The sequence below is a fragment of the Lampetra fluviatilis genome, chromosome 7 (assembly GCF_964198595.1).
Source record: "Lampetra fluviatilis chromosome 7, kcLamFluv1.1, whole genome shotgun sequence".
Classification (NCBI taxonomy): Eukaryota; Metazoa; Chordata; class Hyperoartia; order Petromyzontiformes; family Petromyzontidae; genus Lampetra; species Lampetra fluviatilis.
In genome coordinates this window covers 10,445,399-10,468,233 of record NC_136281.1, presented here as the reverse complement: position 1 = coordinate 10,468,233, position 22,835 = coordinate 10,445,399, and the positions used below count along the sequence as shown (strand labels likewise).

At 49.6% G+C, this 22,835-nt stretch overlaps 2 protein-coding genes across 4 annotated transcripts in view; one reads left to right on the top strand and one right to left on the bottom strand.

Annotated features, from left to right (window-relative positions):
* Window positions 1-6,137: 6,137 nt before the first annotated feature.
* AHSA1 (activator of HSP90 ATPase activity 1) lies at window positions 6,138-15,971 on the top strand. Its single transcript, XM_078858456.1, has 9 exons — window positions 6,138-6,494; window positions 9,258-9,448; window positions 10,489-10,571; window positions 10,792-10,909; window positions 11,092-11,195; window positions 11,487-11,618; window positions 13,450-13,551; window positions 13,944-13,995; window positions 14,825-15,971. Exons 1-9 carry the CDS (start codon window positions 6,415-6,417, stop codon window positions 14,995-14,997), a joined length of 1,035 nt encoding a protein of 344 aa, XP_078714582.1. The 5' UTR covers window positions 6,138-6,414; the 3' UTR covers window positions 14,998-15,971.
* A 104-nt stretch (window positions 15,972-16,075) lies between these two features.
* USP34 (ubiquitin specific peptidase 34) overlaps window positions 16,076-22,835 on the bottom strand; it is a 78,238-nt gene continuing 71,478 nt past the window's right edge. For all 3 annotated transcript variants that reach the window (XM_078858453.1, XM_078858454.1, XM_078858455.1), the window contains exons 76-80: window positions 21,769-21,848; window positions 20,816-20,950; window positions 19,458-19,604; window positions 18,855-19,026; window positions 16,076-17,395 (exon numbers count right to left, since the gene is read on the bottom strand). In XM_078858453.1, the coding sequence (XP_078714579.1) occupies window positions 16,635-17,395; window positions 18,855-19,026; window positions 19,458-19,604; window positions 20,816-20,950; window positions 21,769-21,848 (1,295 nt within the window). In that variant the 3' untranslated portion in view covers window positions 16,076-16,634. The remainder of the gene's footprint in view (window positions 17,396-18,854; window positions 19,027-19,457; window positions 19,605-20,815; window positions 20,951-21,768; window positions 21,849-22,835) is intronic.

The following is a 22,835-nucleotide window of genomic DNA, read 5'->3' as shown; positions in this document are numbered from 1 at the left end:
CCTCGGTGGAAGAGTAGCACCCCCCCTCCCACAACAACAATTCCTATCAGCCCCCACAGGAATAAATACGTCGCTCCAAGATCTGCGTCCGCACCGGAGCACAGCTGTGGCTGCCAGTCTCATCCCCTCCCTCCCTCCAGTCGCTCTTCCATCCTCCTGCTCCCCCCTCTTCCTGCACCTTCTAACCACCCCCACCCCACTCTGTGTGTCATCTCTTTCCGCTGTTCCTCCAGTGTGTTTCCATTTCTCCTCCCCTTCATTTCCTTCCTCTTATCTCTCCTTTGTCCGAGCTCCTCCCTTCCAGTCTATCAGATGCCCGAGGTCACTCTTGCAAACGACTGATGCTGGTGTCTCGAGTTCTCAACTGGTTACACAGATGCACGTGAAACGTGACAATTTCACCATCTGTCCTTCTCTTCCCTTGCTGCCTCCAGTCTGTCTCCTCCTCCTCATGACGAGTCTAGTATTGACATGAGGACAACAATGTCGCAGCGGCTTTTGGCGAGCCATCGAACAAAGAGAGTCACTGCATCGCGCGCTTTTAGATGCGCTTCTGCGGCTGTCTGGAACGCTCTTCCGATATTAGGAAGCCACCGGAGCTATGGACTTTTAAAACGATATTGTAACACATTTTTCTTTCGAACTGCTTATTTAGTTGATTTTTATTGTCCTTCCCCCGCAGCTCCGATTAGCACGGTTGGCTATGTACAGTGCTAAAGAAGTTCAACATACACATATACAACAGATGTTAGGTTAATGCTGCAGCGGTAGTGCGCAAACCACTGTTCCACCGCTCCACCACCATAATCAAAGATGTTCAAGACTGCACCGTATATTCTTCGCGATATCTGCTGTTTTTAGCAATTAATTAACGTTCGTGTATTTTTTTCATTCCCACCTTGCAATTACCACACATCTTCTGCCAAAGTGTCACACTTCAATGGGCTCCCATACGGCTTAACATGCGTGCCCCTTTTAACTCCGCCTTCACTGCCACTGCACGAAGTCCTCAAAAAAATCGCTTCCAAAAATAGTTTTGACAAGCGTGAGGAATTCGTTAAATGGGCTCGTCGCATGTGTAGTGGGTTGTATGGAGACGGAGTCTTCTTTAGGAGGCAACACGTATTTATTTAACAATAACACACGGGGTCCCTAACACGAAGGGGTAATGGCCCCTTCTACCCGACGACCTGAGGAGGTATAGCCTCCGGGCTAACGTGCCCTAGTCACTGGGACCACCTAATCTTAGCCCTTCGGCTAACGGGACCTCGGGGAGGCTAACCCGACCTAGCCAAGGGTCTCGACCATTGGCCCACACAGACCCGGCCCTGATAAGGACGTCGGGTCCGGGGATCTTCAGGGTCCTTGTCTTCAGGCGAGCTCTTCGGTCTTCGGCTTCACGCCGACTGCCCGAGCCGCTCTTGGGTCCGACTTTTATGGGGCTCCTAGGGTCACTCCGCCCCTGGCCACGCCCACTCTCTGGAACCTTCTGGAGGGATCTAGATTGTTGCGCAATCCCCCAGCCCCCACTCGGGGCCTGGGGTGTACACCTCCGGTTCCTAACCGCCTTCCAGATTGCCTGACCTACCAGTCCTACTTGGTACAGGCCGGACCCGCTATTGCCCCCTGTTGGGCCCTGACTGGAGCTACATATTTTCCAGTGGTGGTGGCGGCGTATTACGGCTGACAATTACCCACCACACATGCAATATATGCCAATATTCAAAGCAAGGTTTGTAGAGCTTTTGTTAATCTACTGCTGGATGAAGACCTACCCAAATCCATGTTCCAGGGCACGGTGGTGAATGGTGAAAGTGCCCAGCACAAGGTCAGACGTCACTCGCCACTGATGTTAGCCGTGGCAGGGAATCAAACTCGGATCCGTTTTGCTTATACCAGGGTGGCACTGTGCCACTGCTCTACTCCCTCAAAATAATGGCACTTTCATTTGGTGGTCTGGAGGCAAATGATTGAACCTTGGGTTTTGGAAGTAGCCATGCAGCATGACACCAGCAATGAATAGAAGAATTGGATACGTGGAAAATTAAACTTTCTGGAAATTTCTCCATGAAAATAGAAATCCTATGAGAGGGAAATTGCCTCAGGACAGCAAATGTATTATCGTCCTCTTGAGGGGTTAACAGTCCTACCCCAGTCTTCATGCTTCACAGCAAAGCAGCAGTTATAATTCACCACCATTCAAAACCACATTCGAGCCACGATTTCACCTGGCCTTCAATTGTCCTGCCTTAACATCAATTTCCACAAATCCCGCTGGGAAACATCGTCATCATCGTGCATTCCACCGGCATGCACACATTCTTATATTCATTCCGGTCGAGTCACCCACCATTCATCTCTTCACTGCTACCAACAAGGTCTGCACATGAAACGTAAGCCATTGTGAATTGTAATGACAGTAAATCCGCATTTTTCAGAGCAGTGATTGGGTCAACATTGCAGTGTGCCCCAGCAAACAAGGCCTTCAACGCTCTCGGTTAACCTGTGCTCAGCATGAGGCGTCTTTCTCTCTGCTGCTGCAGACTAGAAGTCTCTTCCCACTGGATATCTTGCACTTGCCGGGTCTCCGCATCAGTTCACATCTAGGCTCAAGAAATTCCTCTTATGACCGTGTCTCTCTCTCTCTCTCTGTGAAATGTCTCAATTCCCACTTCTACCGGTCAAAACGGTCGCGTCAATTGCCTTTGGAGCATTCGACCCCCATAATTTTCTGCTGTAAAAGTCATCAAAAATACCGTCACACTCACGACACTTTATAAAAGCAAATTGCATTGTAAACGATTATTTGTTTGCGCGTAAAAAAACCGATTTGCTCGAACATTTGAACCGCCTCTTGAAAATGAAAAATACTGATTTAGATTTTGCAAGCGGTGCCAGAGGCGTGATTTAGCGTGGTTTATGGCCCAAACTCCCCACAGCAAGATAAAACATTCTGGCAGCAGTAGTTACAGCCTTCAGTGAACACGTCTATAAAGCCTTTTGCCATGCATGGATTTCACTTTATGGAGCTCGCCCAAGCAAATGAGGTCCCCATCTTCTTATCTGCCCGTCATGAGCGCCGTGATTTCGCTGTTAAATGTATTGCACCGTAAGCCATTACATCTGCCGGGTTCATCTGGATACAAATTAAGAACATGGTAAATAAACCGCATGCCTCACAATGACCTCCGTCACCTCGATTCCATCCACGTGTCTCGACATCACCGCTTATCATAAAAAAAAAACCGATCGGGCTGTTGCTCTGAAGAGCGTGAAACCGTTGATCGATGCTCGTTTGGTGAAGGCTGTCAACCTTCCACTCCCAAACCTTCCACTCCCAAACCACAAGCAAGCCTTTCGCTGTAATCATCATCACCACCATAACCGTGTCAACGCCACCACGACTGCCAAGCCTCGCCCACAACGACCACGCGCCTCACCATATAAGCACGCACTCTCAATTGCCTCGCCGTAAACCCCGAGAGAAACACGACACGGATGAACATACTGTCAAGCAGTAGTCGTAGGGCTTGCGTAAGACACGTCGCTAAAATAAGGGACGATGCTCGACGACGGTCCAGAATAACAACGGGGTGGAAACCTAGGAATGGATCGCGTCCGAAACCACGTCCATCGGGAGAGATGGAGCGATGAAATCAGCTCGCGTGTAGGTGCCGTGTGGATTATTACAGCGCAGGATCGTCATAGATGGCGGCAGCTGTGGGAGGCCTTAATCTAGAAGTGGATTGATCTTGGCTCATGATGATGATGAACAAAATGTCTCAAGGCCGCGTGTCTGAACTTCGACGTCTCTCGCCAGGACATGCACGTGCCACACACCAACACCACGTGACACACACCAACACCACGTGACTCTCTCACCCTCAACACCACGTGACTCACTCTCCCTCAACACCACGTGACTCGCTCACCCTCAACACCACGTGACTCGCTCACCCTCAACACCACGTGACTCGCTCACCCTCAACACCACGTGACTCTCTCACCCTCAACACCACGTGACTCACTCTCCCTCAACACCACGTGACTCGCTCACCCTCAACACCACGTGACTCGCTCACCCTCAACACCACGTGACTCGCTCACCCTCAACACCACGTGACTCGCTCACCCTCAACACCACGTGACTCACTCACCCTCAACACCACGTGACTCACTCTCCCTCAACACCACGTAAATCACTCACCCTCAACACCACGTGACTCGCTCACCCTCAACACGTGACTCGCTCACCCTCAACACCACGTGACTCACTCTCCCTCAACACCACGTGACTCACTCTCCCTCAACACCACGTGACTCGCTCACCCTCAACACCACGTGACTCGCTCACCCTCAACACCACGTGACTCGCTCACCCTCAACACCACGTGACTCGCTCACCCTCAACACCACGTGACTCGCTCACCCTCAACACCACGTGACTCGCTCACCCTCAACACCACGTGACCCGCTCACCCTCAACACCACGTGACCCACTCACCCTCAACACCACGTGACTCACTCACCCTCAACACCACGTGACTCACTCTCCCTCAACACCACGTGACTCGCTCACCCTCAACACCACGTGACTCGCTCACCCTCAACACCACGTGACTCGCTCACCCTCAACACCAGGTGACTCGCTCACCCTCAACACCACGTGACTCACTCACCCTCAACACCACGTGACTCACTCTCCCTCAACACCACGTAAATCACTCACCCTCAACACCACGTGACTCGCTCACCCTCAACACGTGACTCGCTCACCCTCAACACCACGTGACTCACTCTCCCTCAACACCACGTGACTCACTCTCCCTCAACACCACGTGACTCGCTCACCCTCAACACCACGTGACTCGCTCCCCCTCAACACCACGTGACTCGCTCACCCTCAACACCACGTGACTCGCTCACCCTCAACACCACGTGACTCGCTCACCCTCAACACCACGTGACCCACTCACCCTCAACACCACGTGACTTACTCACCCTCAACACTACGTGACCCTCTCACCCTCAACACCACGTGACTCGCTCACCCTCAACACCACGTGACCCACTCACCCTCAACACCACGTGACTTACTCACCCTCAACACCACGTGACCCACTCACCCTCAACACCACGTGACTCACTCTCCCTCAACGCCACGTGACCCACTCACCCTCAACACCACGTGACTCACTCACCCTCAACACCACGTGACTCTCTCACCCTCAACACCACGTGACTCTCTCACCCTCAACACCACGTGACTCTCTCACCCTCAACACCACGTGACTCGCTCACCCTCAACACCACGTGACTCGCTCACCCTCAACACCACGTGACTCGCTCACCCTCAACACCACGTGACTCTCTCACCCTCAACACCACGTGACCCACTCACCCTCAACACCACGTGACTCTCTCACCCTCAACACCACGTGACTCGCTCACCCTCAACACCACGTGACTCGCTCACCCTCAACACCACGTGACTCACTCACCCTCAACACCACGTGACTCACTCTCCCTCAACACCACGTAAATCACTCACCCTCAACACCACGTGACTCGCTCACCCTCAACACGTGACTCGCTCACCCTCAACACCACGTGACTCACTCTCCCTCAACACCACGTGACTCACTCTCCCTCAACACCACGTGACTCGCTCACCCTCAACACCACGTGACCCACTCACCCTCAACACCACGTGACTTACTCACCCTCAACACCACGTGACCCACTCACCCTCAACACCACGTGACTCACTCTCCCTCAACACCACGTGACCCACTCACCCTCAACACCACGTGACTCACTCACCCTCAACACCACGTGACTCTCTCACCCTCAACACCACGTGACTCTCTCACCCTCAACATCACGTGACCCACTCACCCTCAACACCACGTGACTCTCTCACCCCCACCACTCACCATCACCCTCCCTCACCACGACCACGTGACCCCCCCCCCCACTCATCACACCACGACCACGTGACCCCCCCCCCACTCATCACAAGAGACCGCACCACCACCACGACAACGACGACCGACCACGTGGCTTTGGCGTGGCTTCTCAGTGCCGCGCGCTGATTGGCTGCGGGCCGCCGCCCGCTCCCCCCGTGTGGCCGGTTCGGGAAGCTTCTCTGCTTCCGGGTCAGAGGTGAAGTCGCCGGGCCGCGTGGTGGAGGTGGCGGCGCCGCTCTGCTCTGCTCGCCGCCAACTGCGACAAACGAGCACCACCACCCCCCTCGTCCCGCTCGAACAACCTCCTCACCTCATCTCCCCCGGCCTGCTCCCTGGTCTCTGCTTCTCCGGTCGCCGCGGTCGCCTCGCGTACATTCTCCCGAGCGCTGCGAGGAAGGAGCCGCTCCCGCCCGCCCGTCACCATCACTACCCTCCTCTCCCTGCCATGGCCAAGTGGGGCGAGGGCGACCCGCGTTGGATCGTGGAGGAGCGCGCCGACGCCACCAACGTCAACAACTGGCACTGGTGGGGGCAGACGGTGTCGGGGGGGGGCAGACGGTGTCGGGAGGGGCAGTGAGTGGAGAGAGAAGCCGAGCGGCGTGGGGGCCTGGGAATTGGGATAAGTGGTGGTGGTGGGGGGGTCGTCAGGATAAAAGCGGACAGCAGCGGTATATGCGGTGTGGGGGTGTTGTTGTTGGGAGCTAGGGGTGGCCTAGTGGCTGAGCGTGGGGGGCTGGTGCAATAATAATTGACTGATAGGGGGGGCTGGGGCCGCCTTGGAGGCCCTCACGTACGTGGCCTGTGGTGATGGGGGGGGGGGATAAGGAGACCTCTGGGATCAGAGACGACTCGGCGGAGATCGGCAGCGCCTCGGGACGCGGTGGCGTAACGTGGTGCGAATCGGCCTTGGTGCTAGAAGGGAAATTGGGTCTCCAATGCCCCCCACCACCCGCATCCTCTCAGCGTCATGGATCCCGGCTCCTGGATCCCTTCTGCCCGTGGATACCGGTGCTGTTACACTGAACGATTCCACAGCTAGGACAATGGTACCCAGGGAGATGAGAAACCCAGGGCACCAATAATACTTGGGATATCGGGAATTACTACGGGGACCCGGAAGGAACCAGAGAGAGATACCTGGGGAACATCCAACAGTGAGGACCTAAAAACTGCAGACAGGGATATAACATAGGTCATTGGGCGGGGTGGGGGAGAGATCAAATCGAGCTTTGATTTCGGAGCCAGAGGGACCTTGCTAGCTGGGGAACTACTCAGGATGCGAATCAGTGGGGTTACGGCGGGTCGGGTTACCACGGGGCTACGGGGTCTTCCCCAGACCCCGTAGCCCCTTTAGTATTGGGGGCAGAGTGACGACACCGGGGCACTGGAAGATCTTGAGACACGGAAGGCAAGGGGGCAACTCTGTTTCCGCCTGGGTGGCTAAGGGGGCGCTGTCCCACGGCTGGGAAGGTGCTAGAAGGATGATGGGGGTGGAGACGCCGTCGCCTTTTGTTTCACGACGTTGGGTTGGGACGGGTTTAGGGGGTCATGGTTTGGTTGCCACTCGAGGCTTGTGCGAGATTCTGGTGGGCGCGCAACTTTTCGTTGAGTTCCCATCACGTCCCCGGCTCTCAACGTTGAAACGAGGCAGTGGGTGGCCGCATTGTTCGTGCTGAGTAACCATGCTGCAGATATCCATAACCCGAACCCCCCCCAACCATATCGCTTACCCAGAATCTTAACTCGATCCTTAACACCAAGTCAAACTCTCTGCCTTTTACCGACCCAACCCCGAAACCGTCTCTAACTAACCTCAAGCCTGCGTCTTCCCCATGTTGCTGTGCAACTTATTATCACGGAGGCTTTCGCGACCGATATCCACAATATATATATTTTTTTGGTTTAAATCGCGTAAATATAAATGTGTCGTTAAACTGTGTCGGGTGGTGACGGGTTTAACGACTCATTCATATTTACGCGATCTAACCCCCCCCAAAAAATAAACTATACAGTATTATGGTTGCTGTGCAACTGCTACGATTCGTCCCGGTAACACAGATGCTGTCGCACCGTATGGCCCAACACTGCCGCCGGTGCGGATGTTTTCACCCGAGCGCCGCACATGCGAACACAGCGGCCCCTAGCGCCTGGAGCGACGCATTGACCCCGCGTGGTGTGGAGCTGAAGGGAAGAGGCAAGAGGCCGAAACCGCCCTCTGATCTTGTGCGGTTCCGCACGTCCAGGAATTGTCCCGTGCTGGCGAGCGTGAATGAATGGGAATAAAATGTTTGACTTGCAGGGGACCCATTATGGGAGTGCGACGTCCAGCCTACATATGTTAATGACCACGCATTGTCATCTCAAGCGAACTAAATGATGGCTTGAAACGTTCAATGAAACTTCAAGCAGCTTTGCAGCTACGAGAGAGAGATGAACTGTCCTATACATTTGTGTTGCGTCATTTAAACGGCTGAGACGTTTAGTCCAGAATGTGCCGAGCCCCAGCGGCACATTCGCAGCTGAGACGTCCTCATAGCGTTGCCATCAGTTGGACAAAGCGGTGGCGGGGGAGGTTACTTGGTTACTTTTTAAGCACCGCAGATGGTAACGGTTGGTTGGTGATGCGGCTGATGACATTCGCCTGCTTGTGCGCAATGCTTTGAGGCCAGCGGGATGGAGAAGATATGAGATTGAGGAGCTGTTTTTGTTTCTCACCTTACCCCAGAAATACAGAGAGGCAGGCTGCTCCATCCCCAAAACCGACTTGATTGACGCAATTCCTGAAAGTTAATTGTTTTACTTTTGTTTGCATTTTGAATGCCAGGCTAATTTCAAGCCAATACTATCTATTCCGAACATTGTCCAAATTCCTACCACAGTGCTTGCTCCGATGACGGGTTAGGCATATCGTTACTCGGGCATGTCACAATGTATCGACGAAACTCGAATATCCTGCTCATAATACATGCATCAACTTGATTGCAATTTATACAAATGATATGGCAAAGTTACACTTAGGTTAATGGACTGAACAAAACTACAAATGACACGCACTAGTAAACAAGTGTCAAGTACAAAGTAAACCATAAAATAATTCATTCCCGAATTAACAATTGAATCGCTGCACCGGCATAATCATTACTGTGTGGTCACACTCAGCAGCAAGTCATGAAGGGGTAAAATATTTAACTTAGAAATCACTTTTTCTCCTTCCTTACATTTAGAAATTAAGACGCCGGTCCGTGTCACAAATGGCACTTAACCCGCGCTTATTTGCGATGGGGCCAGGACGGAGCGGGATGTGACGCAGTGGTCCGAGATGCTCCTCAAGGAGCTGCTGCTCGCCGTGAAGGTGGAGGGTGCCCAGGGCGTCTGCGAGGTCACAGAGGTGACGCGCATCGAGGGCGAAGCTTCCTGCAACAACCGCAAGGGCAAGCTGATCGTCTTCTACGAGTGGGACATCGGCCTCGCGTGGAAAGGTGGGCGCGCACACCTTAGCGACCCCAGGATGGCGGAGCGATCACACGCGCACGCAAAGCAACAAACGCATCGACTGCGTCGGGGTTTTGCGGTTGTGCTGCTCCCTTAACTCCCCCGTGTTTTTTCGGTGTGATGGCCGACGATTCGCTCACGAATTCAGTTCCTGGAGAAGCTTTGGAGGACAACGCATGGCACAGGGAAAAATCGCATCAGAGAGGATCAGTCTTCTATCTAGCTACGAACCTGACAGGATAAGTCAGCATTTTGTCTTGCCCCCCCCCTCCTCCTGTCCCCTCAACAGGCTGAAATGGCCACAGGGCCTTTCTGCCCCCTACTGTCTGGAATCTTTTTTTTTGTTCCAAACGGAATCTTTAGAAACGCTGGCGCCAGGTCGGATGAGTTCATGGGCACAGCCTTCACACAAGTTGTGTTCACCTCGCGGGTGCTGTCGCCCAGCAACCCTATCTTAAAAATGCAAGTTTGTGCGCACTTTTATATGGAAATATATCTTTTTTTCCAAAACAAATTGGACTGATGGCATGCTGCAATCTAAATTAGAGTTGCCAATGTGAAAAATGTGTGATAGCGTGTTTTTTTGTATGTGACACTGAACCTTAAACATTCTTGAGATAGCTGTTATTTTTTTACATTTAGATTTTTCCACAACCCATAAACACATTGGTGTACTTTTATAAACAGTTAATTTGTTGTAAATATGAAATGGGAGTTTTATGGACTGTAAATGTGACTTCCCATAAAGTACTTGTACAGGGTGTGACCGAAGTCTGTTTAAGATTTTCTCTGAATACTTTTAACTCTTAATTTGCTGACAACATCTAATAGCCCTGGTGCTACCCCGTTCACTGATTGCGTTTGGAGCAAACACTACGTTCAAAAATACACCACGATGGCAGTCAGCTTCTGTATGGCGTCTTGAGTTAACATTGCATTGAGAAGCTACACAATCCAAATTGTGTGTAATCCGTAACTAAGCACAAAAAACATTTCTAAAGAAATGAAAATGTTTCTGCTCACAAAGGGACATCAAAAACCGGAGTGAAGTATAACGGCATCGTGAATATCCCCAACCTCTCGGAGGAGAACGACGTGGACGACATCGATGTAAGTGGCACCTCCAGCCTTCTTGGCGCATGCCTCGTTGTCTTGCGACACGTGCGCCACATCTCCCAGCGTCACGCACGCTGCGTTTCCCAGCACGAGTGTGCGGTCGTAGAACCACGGAAGAGATTTTTATCTTTCTCGTCTAGCATTTATTAAGTTGCTGATTTTCGATCGAACTCTCAAAGCAGCTGCAGAAATGTATCTCGCGAATCCCCCACAGGTATCGGTGAGCTTGAAGTCAGGCGAGCCGGACACCGACCTCCTGCAGCTCATGAGGAAGGCCGGGGAGGTTGGCATTCGTAAAGCGCTCGCCGCCTACATGAGCAAGGTCAAATCAGGCAAGTCGCGCTCGTGTGGCTTCGAACCAAAGAGCGTTAAACATCGCCACGGTCGGTTGTGACTTGCCTTGTGATGGTTACGCCGTGCAATTTACATCCTCGAGGCCACTCGATGTGGAAGAGCGATCGTTCGGTAATTCCCGTAATTTCCACTGACGTACGTACGCTCGTGCCTTGTGCAGAGTTCACTCAAGGAATGATCCTGCCTGCCAAGGATGGTGCTCCAGCAGAGAAAGACAACGGAGTTCAGGCCCCAAAGCTCAAACTGGACCCAGTGAAGAAGCAGGTATTGGGATTTCCTGACTTCTCCAAAGTCAGGGGGTCACAAGTTGGCAGGAAGGAGGAGAGTTCAAAAGTGCCTTAGTCAAAGTCGCCACGAAGCTTGAAACTTTACTGCATGAAACCTTGGCCCTGTCAGGACTTCGACAACCCTGTACGTATAAAAACAATAGGGTTGCAATATCTTAAGTCGTGAACAACAATCAAATATAAAAGCGCGTGAATATGTTATACTTCATCATCAGTGGATGTGCCAAATGAAACGTTAATCTCTTGTTGGTGTTGAATGTTTCCAAAGGGAGCAGATGGTGGTGGGTCCATCCCAAAGGGGCCGGGCAACGGAGGGAAGTTCGAGACTTGCCGCGTGAACCTGAGCGAGACCTTCACCACCTCGCCCATGGACCTCTTCCAGGTCTTTGTGCGCCAGGAGGTATGGTCTAGCACTACTTGCGGTTAGCGCGCTGCGCTACGCAACTCACCCGGTGACCCGAGTTCCATTCCCGCTCACGGCTAACACAAGCTACGATTATTTGAACCGGTCCTGGGCCTCCCCTAGGTCTACTCAGCCTCAAATGAGTACCGGGTGTGCTGCGTAAACTTCGCCGCTGGAGAGACAAAGGCAGTCGGGCATGGTGCTGGCCACTCGCCGATTAGTGCGCTGCGCTGGCTTTCATAGGTGCTCGCTTAAAAGCACTTGCTCAACATCTGTTAAGGTTATACAGGGGATCTTTGTCTTTGTGAAGTCCTGAACCGATGGAGTTCCATAAAGCAGTGCGCTTGAATTGTATAGAATTACAAAAGATATTTAAAAGTTGTATTTTTATTGTCATTGACAGGACAACGAATGTTAATGGATTTGACAGACACTTTGTGTCTAAAAGGTTACATTAAATGGTAACTCTTACACCAGCTGATTAGAAGAAATAATGTTGATGTGAATCGTAATGATCTGTGGCTGGTGCTGAGTGGATGTGTGTGTGCGTTTAACATTTCAGAGGCCAGACTGGTGGATGTAAGTGAAGGGCCATTGCCTAAAACATTACTTGTTATATGTTTCCATTTAAGGGCATTATTGGCGAATGTGAGATGTTATTTGTGTACCACTGCCAGCATATTACAAATTATTAAAACTTGAGTCTGTCTTGTGACATCTTATCAGTGAGTCATCGACACTTCATATAGCCTCAAAGTAGACCTTGGCTCCATAAGAGTTTTTTTGGGTTAGATCGCGTAAATATATAAATATCGTTAAACCCGCCACCACCCGACACAGCCAACTAGTAAGGGTTGTCACGTAAACAACGTGGCCAATTCGTCACTTGTACAGCACTCTGGTGTGTTGGAGAGCCAAGCCACAATGTTTACAATTTGAGTACGACGTTTAGCCAGTAATTACGAGCTTCATCAGGCGACAGCCAGATTTGTGGAGAAGTCCACCTGTTTCGCTCCTTATATAGAGGCGTAGATGTGGTGACAAAACGTCTGTGCTCTTGAGTCAACGTACATTATGCATGAGCATTATGCGGACCCATTGATCTTGTCCTTCCTGTCCATTGTGTGTATTAAAATAGCCATACCAACAGTAATCCATATTGAAGTATGGTGGCCTGTATAGGCATGCATTTAAACAATGTATTATTGTACCTCGGCTGGCATGAGTGCTGTGGTGACGTCACTCCCAGTGGCGAGTGGCTGCTGTATGTGGGGTGTTGCAGTGACGAGATGTTAACTCCCTCGCCTGGTGTGCAGGAGGTCGTGGGTTTGATCCCGACCTCCGGGTCCTCAGGTTTTTCCCTCCACATTTAGAAACATGCATTTAGAGTATTTGGCTGCTCTACATTTTCATATAAGCCACTTTATTGAGCTATAATTTGTGGCGAGGTCACTCCTGTAAAAGAGCTATATAGCTGTGTCAGCCTTACCTGGTAAAATAAAAAAAAATTCATGTGCTTGTGGGGAGTGGTAGTGTAGTGGTAAGTGCGCTGCATTACAAACCCAGTGATCCAAGTTTGATTCGCGCGCACAGCCACTAACGACTTACCTAAACCAGTCATGAACCTCCCATAGGTCGACTCAGCCTCAGCTGAGTACCTGGTGCCGTGTGTAAACATCACCAAAAGGGAGACAAAGGTGACTGGACATCGTGCTGGCCACCAAACCTCCTGGCGTGCGATACCGACGGGAATCGGTGCTGCTCGCTAACAGCACTTGCCCCAAAAGTCTGTTGAGGCTATGACGGATCTTTGCATTGTGCTTTGCAGCTTGTGCAGGCATTCACACGTGCACCCGCTGAGGTGGATCCCAAGCCTGGCGGAAAGTTCAGTCTGCTCAACGGGAATGTCAGCGGTTACTATGTGCAGCTGGTACGCGGTTCTAGAGAACATTGCACTCACCCGAATGGAAACACTCTTACCCTTGAACTCAACAACACTCGTCACACGCATCCTGCCAGCAGTTCGTATTTTTGTTATGACCAAATTCACTTTTAGACGGTCACTGCGTTGCACGCTTTCAGATGCGGTTCTGCGGCCGTCTGGAACGCTCTTCCAATATTCAGAAGCCATTAAAAACTAATTTCTTTAAAACTGCTTTTTGTGTTTAGTTTGTTGTCCTTCCCCCGCACCTCCGATTAGCACGGTTGGCTGCGTACGGTGCGAGCGTTCAAACATACATATTTCTGCGAATGTTTAAATGGCCTCGGTTGGATAACCCTGGCTGTAGCAGTTGTTGCGTTATGCTTTTTGTCAATTTCCAGGTCCCCAACGAGAGGATAGTGATGAAGTGGCGGTACAGGACGTGGCCAGCTGGTGGGTGAAGGAATGGGTGCTGTTCTATGTTTAACCCGACATCGTTATCTTTAGCACCTAGTGTGCAGTATCATGGTCTAAAATAGGAAGACCACTTGCGTCCAATTTTCACATTGAATATTAATATTGTTGTACCTTAAAATAATAGGCACACTCAAGTGACGCATGCGTGATAGTGTTTCCTAGTCGGCACAAAAACCTAAAAGGTAAATGCGTGTTCAAAGAGTTCATTTAAGACGGTTTGATATTCTGACAATATGGGCACTGCAGTTTTTCAATGCAAGTCCCAGTCAGATACCAGTGTTAACAAGTCCAAAAGTAGATTATTTTGGCATGAATTAGTTCGATATTTTGTTGGACCAACCACTATCTTTTATCTAAATCTGTTGACATTTACAAAAGTATCCATGCGCAAACTCGTCATTAAAGATTAAGCAAATTAATGGATTCCGCCGTGTACAAATAGTACATGACGGATGCTAACCAGTTCTTTTAGCACAGGATGGGCATGTAAGGATTCAAACTGCTTCATAGTTTTCCTGATTTGGGACCAGTAACAAACACCTACTGGGAGGCGAATCAATGCGTGAGCCGACGTGTCCATTTCCCAACAACAGGCGTGTGCGTTTCAAAAAATAAGATTCTTGCAAGCACATTTCGATGCACTTTATGGCGAGCGCAGAATGTTTTAATTGACGAATAGGATGTGTCGTACACGCTTCACAGCGCGAGCGTCAATGTAAAGCGCAGCGCCTTCCATGCTCGTGCGCTGGCCGTGGATGACGGTTGCTGTCGCTGCTGTGCGGGCTGTGCGGACTTGCGCGAGCAGAGCACCACGCAGACGTGACCCTGGTGCTCACCGACAAGGGGGTTGAGACGGAGCTGGCGCTGTGCTGCGTGGGCGTGCCCACCAATGAGGAGGAGTTGACCCGTGATGGCTGGCGCCGCTACTACTTTGAAGGCATCAAGATGACCTTTGGTTACGGGGCCCGGCTCTACTAACTTTGACACCACGGGCTACGAATGAGGGATGCGTGCAGCCGAACGTGAACTATGAACACGACAGAACGTCCATCACACACGCAGATTCACTTAGTGCAAGACTGCTGCTAAATGAGATGTGGAGCACAAGCGGATGGAGATGAAGCTACATTGCCACCGTCGGCTTTGCTAAATGCCACCTAACTTGAAAATAAATGCTACGTAATAAATGGTTCAAACAGCAGACCATAGCACAGGCGCTGCTGGTAATGAATGCAGTGTTTGGCAATGACGATGGCAGTTTCAAATTTTACACTTCCAAAACAGTTGTCCAGGTTCTAAATTAAATTGATCCAGCAAAATTGTCATGCCTCGAAGTCAATGATGTCCCACATCTGATTTATGCAGTATTTAGCTTTTTCATTTTATGTATTCAGATGTTTCGCATATCGGTCAATTTCATATCTTAGGAAAAACAATGGTTGCCCCTAAGCTATCAAGCATGACTTGCATTGGACCTTTGGAGTTTGGAGCAGATCTCCGTGTGGAGGAAGATGCCACCGAATTATTTGTATACAAACCTAGGCTGTGTCCAGCAAACAAGTTTGAAGCTTCGATGAGCATAAAGACTTGCTTTTAAGAACTTGAGCCCTGTTTTTGTTCCAATGTCACTGCAGCGCTATTCTTAAATATACACCACTCAAGTGCTCCAGTGACTTAAAATCATTAACATTATCTTTGTGAAGCTTCAAACTTGTGTTGAAAAGCAAGGGAAATGGGCCCCGAGGTCGGTATCTACAAGGCCAGAGCGATTTGTTGGGGTTTGCTTTAACACTGGCAGATGATGAACAGGAAAAAAGTACTTCAGGATTTGTGCATTTACTATGAAACAAAGTATCCCTGTTTGTTAGTCTGTTGTACATAATGTTTAAGCAAACAACTGAGGTTTTCTACTGCAGTAGAAGGAATATTTATGGTGTTTGGATCATGATGCTTGGCTAACATTACCCCGTGTGAAATTTGGAAATAATCAACAAATAAAGGCTGTGTACAAATTTATCTTTAAAGGGTCATTTTTATTTCCACGAGAGGAAACATTATCAAACACCACGTCATTTAAAAAAAGGATTCTTAACAGAATCAATTTACCTGTGGTTGGTATATTTACAGAAGCTCACAGGACAAGGATTTTTGTCTACAGGAGGTGCACATAGAAATCATCTTGTACTGTTGGCAACGGTTAAAAACAAACCAAAGGAAAAATATTGGGGTAATTTTAACACATGAAAACTGTGCACAAAAACCAGGCCATTGAAGCATAATTTAAAAACAAAACACGTAATATGCGTGAGCAAAGCAGAGACCAAATAAAATGTTCGTGTTTTCTCTACTCACCCACGTTTAGTTGGGCCCAACCACGTAAGCACCACTACATTAGTACTGTTTTAATAGTAAACACTGATCTATTCACACACACAAACGCACAACAGCCTGCCACGTCCAACATTAAAAGGGGCCCACCGCAGACACCAGGCTGTGGTGCGCGTTGCACAGGAACAGCCAAGGGGGGAGCGCACTTCAGAATTTCTCTGCAAGAGTGAAACCAGAGTCCGATAAGATATGCCCACGTTACCCACAAAGTAACGAGCCGTGGCCTGTCAGGAGGTGGACTTGAGGATTTTTCCTACGATGGCAATGGCTGACTCGATGGTCCGGCAAAGCGCCTCCAGCGGGTCGGGCTGTCGCGTGGGGCTGGGGCTGCCTCTGGAATGGCTGCGGGTTTCGCTCGCCATTGCCGACTCGTCGCTGTTCTGCCGCGCCGTCACATCGCTGCAGTTTGCCTCGTCGCCTTGCCCATGCGCTGCAGAGGTGCTGGAGGTGGCGGAAGTGGCAATGACATCCGAAGGTCCATCTGCAAGCTTTGCCGCTCCCTCGCCAGGAGAGACCTCAGTCTTCGCGCCGCTGTCCTCCACCGCTACCTCGTCGCCGCCGCCGCTGCCATCGGCGTGCACCGCTCTCGGGGAGTCTAAGCGTTCCGTGTCGGCCGGCCTGAACGATTCCCCGTGTTCGCCCTGCGCTGCGTCTGCCAGAGGCGCGTCCTTCCTGGTGGCCGCACCGCCCTGTGCCTCCATCTCTTCGCTTTGGTTGCCGTCCTCTCCGCCAGTCGCTGGAGAAGTACCAGCCGGCGTGCGGTTCGCCTCCGAGGGTGCGGGCACATGCTCGGGGGCCAGGGGGCCATCGTCCTGTTCCGTGCCGGGGTCGATGAGCGCCGACTCGCGACTCTCTTCAGTCTCGGCGCCGCTTGGGCTCGCCGGGGAGATGGGACCTTTGGCGAGGTCGGCGTCGGCCGAACCGCTGCTGTCCCGGCTCACTCTCCGCCGCTTGTGGGGGGTGACCCCCTCCTCGTCCGAGCTCAGGCCTGTCCGCACGGCGCATACGCGACATCATATTATTTACTATTGGAGAAAATTATTGTAAGCGAACTAAAATGAACTAGAAAGTTATCCAATGTCTTCAGGATTTGCAACTTTCAGCAATGAGCAGCGAGTAAAACTTTAGTGCGACAACTGGGTTCTTATATTAACACCGGCCTTGTTTTATTCATTTTGCTCTTCATTAATTCACAACAATTTCAAACTCTAACCTTTACCGCTATCATGTACGAAAATACATGTTTGTGTTATACATTGGTATTTCATTATAAGACCTGACTATGCAGTGTCAGTCGTGCGAGTCGTTTAACCATACGTCACCACACTGGTCATTGTGAAATGGTCAAAGGGGGCCCCAGTAACGATTCAGCTATCACCACTGATATTAGCCATGGCTAGGAATCAAAATTAGGTCGCCAGCTTCACAGTGTACTGCGCACACCACTGTCCCACAGCTCGACTTCATGTTACATCATCCACACTGAATCAGAGAGTACCATATGCCAGGTGTGTGGCAACCGCAGCCACAGCATTACACAAGTCGCATTAAAGTACGTGCCAACACGTTTTTCACAAACAGCATATCTTTCATATTTGAAGACATTGCGTAAAAGCAGTAAAGCAAACGTCAGCCTAAATTAAAATCTAATTCGTAATTTCACAATTAGCCAATTAACTACATTTTCATCCAGTAAAGTTGTGGTCATACAGGTCTCACACGGCCCTGCAACTACGCCACTGCATGTGTAGATTGTGAAGGTATGCGAGTGAGCTCATTGAAAGCCTCCACTCTGGTTTGTAACCCTATCAAGACATCCTCCTAACTGTCTCTTAAGGCCACGATATACCAGGACAATTGTAGGGAAAAACTTGTCAGCAACCACAACTTGTAACGTTTGCAGCACCGTTTTTTTATTGTAAATTAAGTAGTTGCTCAATTATGGATCGTTTCTACCCCCAGTGGGCAAAGGGATGGCAGCTTCCAATCAGACAGAAAGTTACCGATAATTGTGTGTTCTGTAGATCAAGCACTGCTCATCAAACACACTTTAAACAAACTCAATGTTCAGTGGCGTGACAGAACCCTCCCACTATGCCACTGTCGTACGAACTTTCTGCAGTCGCTCAATGCAAAGGCATTGTCAGTGACAATTGATGGTAACAATTTCCATGAAATATTCTCACGTATCATGCTCTTCATGGAGTCGTCACGGTGTTTACATGGCCTGCCTCCTGACCCTCTTACTCTAATGTAGCTTTTAAAATTCATTTTCATAAAGAACCTTGGGATGCACTTGCATTTATAGACGCTATATAAACGTAAAAAACTGTAAACAAACAACCCTATATGCACTCTGAAGCCAAAAGACAGGCATCATCAAAAGACCTGATAGCCAGGATCTCTCTATGGGACGCGATGCATCCGCTTTCCCCTGTCGACCTTGCCTTTTGCGCTGCCAGAGGCGACCGCCTGCTGCTGCTCGCGTTGCCGCTCGCGCTGCTGCTGCTGCTGCCAGGCGCGGCATCGGCCCAGCAGCTCCTGCAGCGCAGGCAGCAGCGCCGGTTCCAGCTGCCGGGGGCACTGCACCGACAGCAGCAGGCAGAGGGCTCGCAGGTCCTGTGTATCCCCGCGCATGCGCACACACACGGGTTACAACACATCACACCAGCACGGCGTGACCAAGCCTTAACAAAGAATCAGCACCCAAGGTACAGATGCGACAATGGAGACAATACAGGTGGCATGGGTGAGACCATTTCAATGACGTTAAAATTGATTCTTGAGCAAAACTGGGAGGCAGATCATGACAATTAAACTGTGGGAAAGGTTAACCAAAACAATCATTGCATGGTGCATCTAAAGCAGACATCCATGCTGTTGACTTCCTACCCCTGTTTAAGTCCAAACTCAAAAAGGCTTCCCGTCCTCGGCCTATGACCGCCTGTCGAATAAATAAACATTCCCACCGTTTCTTTGCGAGGGCTCGAGACGCGGCCGCAATTGAATGATGTGCAAATCTGCATCGTGTTGTGGGAGGGTGGACGCACCCCGTTCATGCTGGCGGCGAGACGAGTGGCGTCCGCGCGCTGGGCGAAGAGCTCGGGCTGCAGGCTGCCCTGCTCGCTCACCAGCGTGTTCACCAGGTTCGTCAGCAGGTTCGGGCAGTTGGAGCCGGACAGTATCTGGTTCTGCACCTGTGGGAAGATTTGATTTGATCCGTATCATTTGAGTAATTTTCTATTTTCCAAAGCAGAATTAACTAACCGCTCGTGCTGGAGTAGTGATGTGTATGCATTGTTTTCACAACAGCTTTCCGAGTACGGTCGATGTCTGGAATTTAATGAAATTAAACATGTGCAGCTCCTGTCTCCCTCTCTCTCGTAAATGCATTTATTCAGACAAACGTAAAGGACATATACATTTTAATTCTGCTTGTGAGTTGGCTAAGTGACTGGAAGGAAAATATTTGCTTCAGTCTTATTATTTATTTTTAAACAAATTTGAATTAACAAGCAGTTATTCAAACAAAGAACGAAATGTAAACGTGATATGAAATAAATATTGAAACTATTCTGTGCACCAATAGGGCTACGCATCCTCCAATTGGCACGGTTGGCTACAAACATACATAACCGCTACACCACATGCACCCACACGCGCAGAGAAGTCTCTCGTTGGGATTGGCCGGGTTCACCGTTTATCTCATGCTCTGTCTCCCCGCGTCCCCGCTCCGTGTCGTGCTTTATAAGCACCGAGGTTGTAAAGCACGAGGGACAAGTATGGGGGTGCTTATGGTTTTTAAGAACCAATCGGGGTCTTAAATTCAACAAACATGCATATATTCTGGTTGTGCCCCATTACAACCCTGCTATATATTCCTATTTACTTGTTCTCTCTGCCTCCCCACCTCGATCACCTGAATCATTAACATGCATTTAGGCAAGTTAACGATCCTTGGATTAACAATTAAAATCAATTTATTTGCTGACGATATATGCACGAAATAGCGCACGACCTCAGATTACTTTAGATTTGTACACAGACTCTATGCAACTGGTTTATGCGACTCCGGCAGGCATGGCGGGTGCTATAGAATGTTCAATAAAATTGATTCTTTCATCTAATGGGCACGCCGAATCATCAGGTGGCAAGGCGGCATTTTGTTAATGGTGATACGCAGTGTGTGGGCATTGAATCGCATTTATATTGCTGCATTTAAAACCGTAATGTATAAATCTTTCCACAAAAACTATTACGCTGAAAACGTTACAACTGAGTGCATACACATAAATATACACACACACGCTCATGCAAAGTACGCGCCCACGTGGACGCACGTTGGTGCCGCTGCTCGGCTCATTCCCGTGTGCGCTGCGAGACCGCGTCGCGCGGCCGATGCCGTTACCTTCGGGAAGAAGCACGCGAGGAAGGTGTAGATGGCGCTGTTATTGAGCGACGTGCGTTCGTCCATTAGGATGCACTCGATGTACTCGGAGAACACGGGCTCCTCGCAAAGCAGCTTCAGGCACGCCTTGCCAGGCTGCAGGGAACGCACACAACACCCAACGCAGGTCACACACGGAAAGTAACCGCCCTTTAGCCTCCCAGACGCACGTATGGACCACAGCATTCTGGGTGGACCACACAGTACGACACTGCCTGGCGAAATCATTCGCTGACAGCGTTTACAGCCAAATACTATAAATGCATGTTTCTAAATGTGGAGGGCAAAACCAGGATCCGGAGAAAAATCCGCGCAACCACAGGGAGAACATGTAAACTCCAAATATACAGGTGTCGGGATCGGGATCAAACCCACGACCTTATGTATACCAGACAAGGTAGTTAATATCTTGTCACTGTAGCCAGAGATAGAGTAGATGATAAAAATACGAGTTGGAAATTGTACTTGACACTGTTGAGCCTGAAGAGAATGACATAAAAAATGTTTCCTGATGAAGTTTTTAAAATACCTAATAGTAACTATTGAGTAATAAACAAACCCTTAAATAATGTATTACTCCAAAAACGAACATGTAAAAGAAGTAAAATTATCAAAATTGTTACTGGCACATCACATTATGGCTATCCCTTTTTCAGTGTGGTCAACAAAACGAGTATTAGCATAATACACTTTAACTTATACTTGGGGCCCAATTATCATTTCAATAGGCTCAAGCAATGTTAGGATAAAAAAAGATATATATTTTTTAATGTTGCAAAAGCAGGCTTGAGGAATTTATAAACATTCAATGCAAATACTAATTATATTTTCGCTTATTCGAGTCCTTGGCTGTCTAATTGTAACTGAAAAATAATAAAACGCGTTATGCAATCAAACATTCGCTGCCCGCCCACCTGAGGCTGACAAAGCTCAGTCCAGAGCTTGGGGAAGAGCGTGAGATGGAGCGGCACTCCTTCGTACGCCACCAGCACACCTGATGTGGACGACATGCACACACTTAAAAAGCACGACCAAAGAATTCAGACAGCGCATCCATCAAAGCAGCGAGCACAGCCTTCTGACTTTTTTTTTATTCACCAGGTAAGGCTCACCGAGCTGCATGGCTCTTTTTCAAGAAGCGACCTGGCCGCAAACGGTAGCTGAACCAAGTGGCTTATCGCAAGGAAATGTATAGCAGCCAAATACTCTAAATGCATGTTTCTAAATCTGGAAGGTAAAACCGGAGGACCCGGAGACAAGACCCAGAGACAAATCCACGAGACCGCGGGGAGAACATGCAAACTCCAAGTATACAGGTGTCAGGGTTGGGATCGAACCCACAATCTCCTGCATACCAGGCGAGGGAGTTAATATTTCGCCACCGCTGCACCCACCGCGGCATCCTTCACCACCGTCACCAGGACCAACATAAATCTGTGCAAGGCTCACATGGCCCAGTGACGTAATAATGTGCATCAACATCTGGCTGGTACGGTATTACAAAAATACACAAGCGAGTCAAGGTCTTGGACGGACGGCTCGTCGGAAATGGCGAGTCCTCACAATGAAGGCCTTTTGTCGGAAAGATGGCTATCTAATTTTCTCTCTCAGTGTCATTATCATTTATCACGTGAAATCTACATCAAAGTTGACATAGCGTTTGGTAAGATGAGGTTTTAAAGGAATGAACACACCTATTCTAAATTAAATTGGTTAATGTGCATATACAGTAAACCCTTATTAATTCGGCCTTGCCGAATTATCCAATATTCCAAATGATGTACAATGGTACTCCCCAGTGCCTCCTGCCTGAAAAAGAAAATCCCAATTTTTTTCTCCAAATAAACTAACACTTAACATCAGTAACCAGCACTGCAGGCAAAATGTTTTGATTTGTCTCACAAAAAGGGATTTATACTTCAGTCCCTTTCTATTGCTTCTTGATGTAGGTAGAGACGACATTTCTGAGCGGGTTGGCTTG

Coding starts and splice junctions, on each gene's coding strand:
- AHSA1 (XM_078858456.1), top strand. CDS start 6,415: ATGGCCAAGTGGGGCGAGGGCGACCCGCGTTGGATCGTGGAGGAGCGC. Junction 10,910..11,091: donor CATGAGCAAGGTCAAATCAG/GCAAGTCGCGCT, acceptor TGCCTTGTGCAG/AGTTCACTCAAGGAATGATC. Junction 13,552..13,943: donor GCGGTTACTATGTGCAGCTG/GTACGCGGTTCT, acceptor GTCAATTTCCAG/GTCCCCAACGAGAGGATAGT.